General features: G+C 54.9%; 1 protein-coding gene across 1 annotated transcript in view; it reads right to left on the bottom strand.

Moving 5' to 3' along the window:
• Positions 1–284: 284 nt before the first annotated feature.
• Positions 285–7,957, bottom strand: part of NOBOX (NOBOX oogenesis homeobox) — a 31,288-nt gene continuing 23,615 nt past the window's right edge. The window contains exons 5-13 of the mRNA XM_033194227.1: positions 7,543–7,667; positions 4,881–4,963; positions 4,058–4,629; positions 3,126–3,328; positions 2,778–2,884; positions 2,422–2,507; positions 1,975–2,203; positions 1,306–1,610; positions 285–586 (exon numbers count right to left, since the gene is read on the bottom strand). Coding sequence (XP_033050118.1) covers positions 285–586; positions 1,306–1,610; positions 1,975–2,203; positions 2,422–2,507; positions 2,778–2,884; positions 3,126–3,328; positions 4,058–4,629; positions 4,881–4,963; positions 7,543–7,667 — 2,012 coding nt within the window. The remainder of the gene's footprint in view (positions 587–1,305; positions 1,611–1,974; positions 2,204–2,421; positions 2,508–2,777; positions 2,885–3,125; positions 3,329–4,057; positions 4,630–4,880; positions 4,964–7,542; positions 7,668–7,957) is intronic.

The raw sequence follows: 7,957 nt of genomic DNA, 5'->3' as shown, positions 1-7,957 counted from the left end.
TCAAGCAAGGGTAGGAAACAAACAAAAACACCTGATACAACATTCAGAAGTAACACAGGCCACCTGCTTCCTTCAGGGCCCCCACACGGAGTGTGAAGAAAAGGGAAGGGCCAGCCCTCTTTCTTCCTTCTCATATCAGCAAGACGAGCCTACACAGGGGAAACATCTGACTCTCCCCTCAGTCTACAGAGTCCACACTCTTTCCCAAACCTCCAACCCCTGTCCTCTCAGCGGGCCTAATCCTGTCCCACCAAGCAGCCTCTTTTCACTCTTTGACCCCCCAACTAAGGGACATGGCTATTCTTGTCATCCCCTCTGGCCTCCTCCAGAGCTGAGGGCTGATCCAGGGAAGCAGTTGGCGGTTCCTCTTTTGCCTTGCTGAGTAAGGGCCCAGTCCCTGGTCTGGCCCCTTCAGGCAGCCAGGAGAGAGCTGACAAAGGCTGCCTGCCCAGAGCCTGGGTGCAGGGAGTTGGAAATAGATCAGGAAAGTAGCCATCCCCTCCTGGGGGATGCCCCGGAGCTTGCGGGCAGAACGGACCAGGGAAGGGCAGCTCTGGCAAACAGGGGTCACTCCAGGAGGCTGTGCCTGTGGGGTCAGAGGGTGTAGGAATTACCAGACAGGACCGACAGTATCAACTATCATTAACTGTGTTCTACAACAGATCCCCCCGTGCCCCAACACACACAGATGCAGCTTAGGACCTCAGTGCAAGTCTTCCACGCTTAGGACACAGGCTCCAGCACTCAAGGTCCTGTGGTTTAGTAATATTGACACAAAGTGAACCATGGATCAGGCCAATGCTGTTTCATACACACAACAAGGAGACCAGAAACCACCTGATCTTTTCTCCCCTTCTGCTAGAATCTAGTTTTAATATGATAGATGTTTCTGGGATTTCAGAGGTCCAAGTGGCCCAGCAGAATATTAGCTGCCATCTACTCTAAGCCAAGTATTTTCACTCCTATTGTTTATAATCCTCACCAAATCCCTCCCTGACATAGAACTGTGAGTCCCATTTCAGAGTCCCAGAAACTGAGACTCAGGAGAGCTAGTAACTGGCTGAGCTGGATTTCAAATCTGTTTTCCTAATGCCAAACTCCAGAGTTCTCTGTTAACTCTCTCTGTGCTCTGCAGCCTCTACAGAATTCGAGGGAGAAGAGCTTAATAAAGAGAACTAGGGGCAAACCGAAGGTTTCATTCACCATGCATGACCTGCCTCAGTCTGCCCTCCAGATAACGTGGCTCTTTGTCCCCTCCCACCTACCTCAATCCCAAGGGGACCTTCACTCCCAGCCCCAACTCACCCATATTCCCAGCAGGGGGCTGCATCAGGATCTGCCCTGAGGAGGCACCTGGGCAATAGCCCTGCGACGTGCCCCCGCTGGGGCCACAGGGAAACGTAAACAGAGAGTCTTCGGGCGGTGGAAGTGTCAGCGAACTGGGCATGGAGAAGGGGAAAGTGGGGAGGTAGGGAAACTTGGGCTGAGGGGACTGGAAAAGCGGGGGCTGTGGAGCCTGGGAGAACTGGAAGGGTCCCGGCTGGTTGCTCTGTTGGTAATCCTGGGGCTCCAGCTCTTCCAAATATGAACAGGGGGGTGGCAGGGTGATGCTGCAAGGACAGGGGAACAGCTGGTGAGGTGCAGGGGTGGAGGAGCTCCCCGTTCCTATTACAGTAGCTGAGTCCCTTCCTCTCACCTCCTTCTCATCTCTATGGTGACCCCAGCCTTGCAAGGCTGCTGCAGCTGCCTCTTCTCCTGCCTCCTGTTCCTAGCATCTTGCCCTTGTTTCTGCTCTATTGCTGTGATCCCCTAGGCCATTCCCCAGATCCCCTTATCTCTTTCATCCCCAACTCCTGTACTACTCTGTGCTCCCCTCAGTTAACCCTCTCCTCTCTCAGGGTCTATCTTCTCTCCATGTACACCCCCACCCCCGCCCAGATAACTCGAGTGACCTACGCCCCATAGGTTCCTTACCTTGTCCCCCAGGACCCACAGGGGCCATCCTTGTGGCTGCTGTCACTGCCAGCAATGTCCATCAGCAGTGGCATCAGTTGGGGGGTGTGGACAGGGCCAAGGGGGAAAGGAAGGTCGGCCCTTCGCACAGGTGGGGGGCTGAAGAGTGGGGGGGTCACCACCCTCTGAGCACCCTCACTGTGTTGAGTGGGGGCCGAAGTCTGGTCAGAAGTCAGCAGCATGGGGGGCTCTAGGAACAGAAGGCAAAGAGGGGCTATAAGGGTAAGGGAAATGGGAGGCAGGTTCGGCATTGGTGAATGGTAGACCCAAGACACGCCAGGTCCCCCTGAATAGGCCCTGCTGGCCGAAACACTGGAGGACTCCGGTCACGCCCACCTCCATCAAACAAGGTCCGTCTTCACTATCTTTAGTTGCCATTTTCCCCTAGCTCTGAAGGTGGGAGCTCACCTGGAAAGGTATCCAGAGGGGACTCCTGAGGGAAAGGGTCGGGCTTTGGCTCCATGGGCACAGCAGGTGGGAGCTCAGCTGCAGAGCTGGAGGCAGGAAGAATGAAGACTGTAGCTCTGGTGGTCTCTGGATTTGCACAGGCGCTCATTGCCAGGAGAGACACCAATTCCCAAACTCTGCCTCCTACAGAGCATTGGCAACTTCCCCATCCCATGGCAGCCAAAATCTCTGTAAATCTTACCTGGCAACCCCAGGACTCATGCCTAGCCTTCCAATGCTCTCCTTCTAGATCCTCAGGATCCCAGCTTGGACCCCACTTCTGCCCACAGGGATACAGAAAGAGGAGGAATGCTGACCTGCATTGACTGCTGGCAGGGCCAGGGGCTGCAGCATTGTCCTTGTTTTCTTTTTCATTCAGTTTCTCCATTTTTCGCCACTTGGCCCGGCGATTCTGGAACCACACCTACGGGGGAAAGGTGCTTGAACTGGAGACGAGGGGCCTAGAGACTCAGGCTTAGGTCCTGGCTGTTGCACAAGGAGCTACAGGACTTTGGAAGGTCACTCCAGCACTCTGCTGCTGAGGTCTCTGTCAGGTTGGTTTTATCAAAAGTCTCTGCAGTGCCTTCTCCTGATGCTCTCAGGCTGTGGCACTCTGGAAACAGTCAGGGACACAGCCACTTCTGAGGCCTCAATTCAGCTTCTACCCAGGCTGCCACTAAGCACTCACTCTGTAATTCAAGAGTTTCAATGGTGGGCCCTCCGCCAATCCACCCTGCCACCAGGAAGCCGGCCCCCTTTACCATGATGCGCTGGGGAGTCACCCCCACTGCCTGGGCAATCTCCCGGCGTTTATCACTGTCAGGATAGTGGTCTTCTTGGAATATCTTCTCTAGCTCCTCCAGCTGATCTGAAAGAAGAAGAAGAAATTTGTGTGAGCAGGACAAATGCCAGTGACAGGCAGGCAAAGAGAAAGTTAGATGCTCACCAAGTATCTCTAACAGATGGGGCCACTGCCCCTAACCCAACACTTTCCCAAAGCCTTTTTCCTATTGGGCTGGGCCTTCTCACTCTTGGGTGCTATAGCAGAGAGTGGTATGTTTACTTTCCTTACTTTTCTACCCTGGTCATTTTCTTTTTTTTCTTTTTTAGACGGAGTCTCACTCTGTCGCCCAGGCTGGAGTGCAGTGGCACCATCTCACCTCATTGCAACCTCTGCCTCCCGGGTTCAAGCGATTCCCCTGCCTCAACCTACCAAACAGCTGGGATTACAGGCACAGGCCACCATATCGGGCTAATGTTTGTATTTTTAGTAGAGGCAGGGTTTCACCATGATGGCCAGGCTGGTCTCCAACTCCTGAATTCAGGTGATCCCCCTGCCTCGGCCTCCCAAACTGCTGGGATTACAGGCATGAGCCACTGTGCCCAGCTCCAACCTCATTTTCTGATGTGATAACCCAACCTTCCCTCCGAGGGTCAGAGATAGTGGCACTACCACGGCCCAAGAGAGAATCCGGGACGAAGTGACGTACACACTAACCACGTCCCTCGGGTCTCCTGGGGGTAGAGTCTTCGCACAGCCCCACCTTTTCCCAGGATGATCCCAGAGCTCTTCAGTTTCCTCTCTTTAGGGACTTACCTGAGCGGTATAAGGTTCGTGTCTTTTTCTTAAGTTGGCAAGTCACTTCCGGGGGCCCCTGCTTCTGGTCTCTGTTTTGGTTGCTCTGTGCCAATGTACTGAGGAGATTGGCCAGGTGGCAGGGCCCCCGGCCTGACCCACAGGGCACTGGGTTGTGTGTGGCACGGGCTGAGTTAGGGGCACCAGGAGATGATGTTGGGGCCAGTCCCGTGGTGTTAGGCTTTTTCTGCTTCCCGGGGGCTGGAGAATAGGACCTCTTTCCTGTCTTCACCTCTCCCACTGGGAGGGAGCAATCCTCCCCCTGCGCCTGGGGCCTGGAGCGGGCTACAGTTCTGTCTTTGTGGAGAGCCCTGGAGCGGGGGGGCGGGCACAGTTTCCCAGCATCAGCCCCAGTGGCTTCTCCAGAGACTGCTGGCGGCTTCTTCTCTCCTGAGATGGTGCAGGAGGGTGGCAGTTCCTCACTCTGAGTGTCCTGAGCATGAGGGGCTGAGCCCCGGAGCAGTTCCTCCTCCCGGGGTCCAGCAGCCAGGGGCTTCTCTCCAGCTTCCTGGCCTGTGGGGAGCCAACATCCACTGACCTTAGCATCAGGGAGAAGGAAGAACTGGACCAAGAGGAAATGCTGCTTCCTGCTCTGCAAACGGTTTGATCCTAAGCTTTAATGTGTCTACCTATCAAATGGGGTAATAATTCCACACTTACCTTCCTAGCTTGACTATTGTGAGGATTACATCAGATAACCCAACTTCTTTCAAAAATCTAGACAAATGTATGCAATTCTGAGAAGGCCTGAGTTCATGGTATCTCCTAAGTTGCGGGTACTCACTCCCTGTGGGTTCCCTTTTTCCCAGACACCAGGGGTATGAGTTTGAGGGACTGTTCACCTATCTCCAAGGGATCATGTTGGGGCTAGGGGTGGACCAGGAAGACAAAGAGAAACAGATTGGCAGGGATTCTGCCTCTCCCAAGGTGGGATGCTGTTCCTGCTGCATCATTATTAACATAGACATTATTGCTTAGAGATGGGACAAGGCAGGATTCGATCATCTCCAGCAGCTGAGGCAAGAACATCAAAAGAGATAACAGGGACAACCACGGAACTCTGTCTCTGCCAATCCTACTCAGCCCCATACATGCCCCCCCACCAACCACCACCTAGCATGTCCATTTCCTCCCCCTCCCTGCAAAGCAGAATCTCAGTCTCTGGTCAACCTCTTTTTCGAGTAAGGAAATTGTGGCCCAGCTAGAACTAAAAACCCTACCACTTATCCCTAAAGCTTGGCTTCCTTTCTTTGAGCTGACTGATGCATCGGGAGCTTACCATGTTCCAGGCATGGCACTAAACACCTTTCAAAGATTAGCACAGTGCATATTTAATCTCTGCGAGAACGGCACTGCTAATATTCCCTTCTAACAGATGAAGGAATGAGGATGAGATAGCAGAGTAATGTGTCCAAGATCACACAGCACCCTGAGCACATACTCTGTGTACTTAATCACGACATGGAGTCCTTCCTGGGGCCATCAAATGGTCCCCCCACTTTCACCTCCCAACTGACTCATAACCCCAAGAACCCTCAGCTCAGGGAGCTGCTTTATCATTTCCAACTAAATTGGAACATTTGTAATGAATGCTTAGTAACGACTAAGAGCTATTGTTATATTAATGAAAATTGCATGAGATAGGTCTTAAGGAATAACTTTTTTGTTGTTGCTCGTTTGTTTTGTTTTGCTTTGTTTTTTTGGATGGAGTCTCATTCTTTCACCCAGGCTGGAGTGCAGTGGTGCGATTCTGGCTCACTGCAAACTTGCCCCCTGGGTTCAAGCGATTCTCGTGCCTCTGCCTCCTGAGTAGCCGGGATTACTGGTGTGTGCCACCACACCCAGCTAATTTTTGTATTTTTAGTAGAGATGGGGTTTTGCCATGTTGGCCAGGCTGGTCTCCAACTCCTGACCTCAGGTAATCCACCAGCCTCGGCCTCCCAAAGTGCTGGGATTACAAGCAAGAGCCACCGCTCCTGACCGTAGGAATGACTTTCTAACAGAGTGTCAAAGAAGAAGGTCATGGTCAAGGGTGCCCTTCCAAGTCCCTTCCTAGGACACAAGCTGGACCTGACTTGCCTGAGAGGGTCTGGGCTGGTGAAGAGGACGAGCAGGCCTCTGTGGACAGAAGGGACAAAGCTGGCTGGTGGTATGGGGAAGCAGGGACAAATTTGTTTTACAGCATTTTAGGAGAGCTTGTACTGTAGCAAAAAGCCTGGTACCCAGCACTGTGGGTGTTCCGTAAGCACTTGTCCTATGGGAGTGATGTGCCCTTGTAAGAAGGGGACGGGTGTCAGACCCCAAACTGGAAGGGTCCTGGGGCTCCCAGGGTTCTCTCCCCAGAGCGTTGGGAGATTGGAGGCGGGGGGATGGGTTGCAACCCCAAAGCGCAGGGGCAGCGAGGTCGGCCTCCTCCCACCCTACCCCACCGACTCCACCCGGCCCTCGGCCTACTGAAGCTCTTAGATCGCTGACCTGGTGATCACAGGCCTCCCCCCTCCCCGAGCCCCCAAAGCCTGACCCCCTCGCAGGACAGGGTCGCCACACTCACCCCGCGGTCCCTGGCAGGGATCCTCTGTGGGTTCCATGGCCTGGACTCACGCCGCCGCGGCCGGCCCGTGATGCACAGGCGCGGCCTAATGAAGCCTCACCGGGCGGGCAGGTGTGCAGCCCGCATGGGCCGGGCCGGGGGAGCCGCAGCCCGAGGCTGCTCCCCCTCACTCCCACCCCCACCCCCAGGGCGAGGCCGGCCCGGGAGGCTCGGCTGGGGCAGCTGCGAGGGCGGGGAGGACCCGGGCCTGGGCGCCGCCTGCTCGGCTGCCCCCAGCCAGGAGCCCAGGCCCAGGTGCGGGTCTCCTCCAGACGGCCCCTCCCGCGGCGGGGCTGTAGGGCGAGGCTGGGGCGAGGGACGGGAGCGAGGCTACCCGGTGGTCTTCAGGGGGCTGGGCCCAGCCGTGGGGCTCACCCACACCCTAAGGAGGACTCAGTCCTGGATCGTGGCTAAAGCCCTTCCCTGTGGACTGTGGAAGGCGATTTCTAGAGCCACTCCTCAAAGGGGAAGCGCTGGGTTGCCCAAATCCCATGCTAGGGCCCCTCCAAGCCTCAGTATTAAAGAGCTTCAAAGTCCTCTTCCTGATTTTGTTTGTTTTTTTTTTTTGAGACGGAGTCTCGCTCTGTCACCCAGGCTGGAGTGCAGTGGCGAGATCTCGGCTCACTGCAAGCTCCACCTCCCAGGTTCAAGCAACTCTCCTGCCTCAGCCTCCCGAGTAGCTGGGACTACAGGCGCCCGCCACCATGCCAGGCTAATTTTTGTATTTTTAATAGAGACGGGGTTTCACCATGTTGGCCAGGCTGGACTACAACTCCTGACTTCAAGTTAACCACCTGCCTCCGCCTCCCAACGTGCTGGGATTACAGGCGTGAGCCACCGCGCTCGGCCCCCGTACTGATTTGAGGGTCTCCAGCGCACAAGGACTGCAGCAGATGATGACGAAGGAGCTGAAAGAGCCACAGACTCCGTAAATCGGGTACAGTGCACACAGAGGAAATTCAGGTACAGTCCGAGGCGGCCCTGCCAGGGACGGTGTGGTCACTGTGTTCCATCCATTTGATGTTTCGATTTTATTCTCTGAAAATGGAAGGGACTTTCTATAGGGGAGAGCTCACGGCGGGGGTGGGGGAGGAGCCTTATGATTCCTAGTTCACGGAATGTTTCTTACCATCTTTATACAAGCAAAATTAGAATTTAAAAATTCTTGCCTCTTCTCCTGAGCCGAGAGGGGTAGAATGTGGGAGGGCTGGTCAGATAGAAACAGGTGCTTGGAGCTGGGTGGGGAGCCGGCGGCCTGGAACAGAATCCAG

The sequence above is a fragment of the Trachypithecus francoisi genome, unplaced genomic scaffold (genome assembly GCF_009764315.1).
Source record: "Trachypithecus francoisi isolate TF-2019V2 unplaced genomic scaffold, Tfra_2.0 Lachesis_group4, whole genome shotgun sequence".
Lineage (NCBI taxonomy): Eukaryota > Metazoa > Chordata > Mammalia > Primates > Cercopithecidae > Trachypithecus > Trachypithecus francoisi.
The sequence above is the reverse complement of the archived record's forward strand: the minus strand, read 5'-3'. Positions and strand labels throughout refer to the sequence as shown.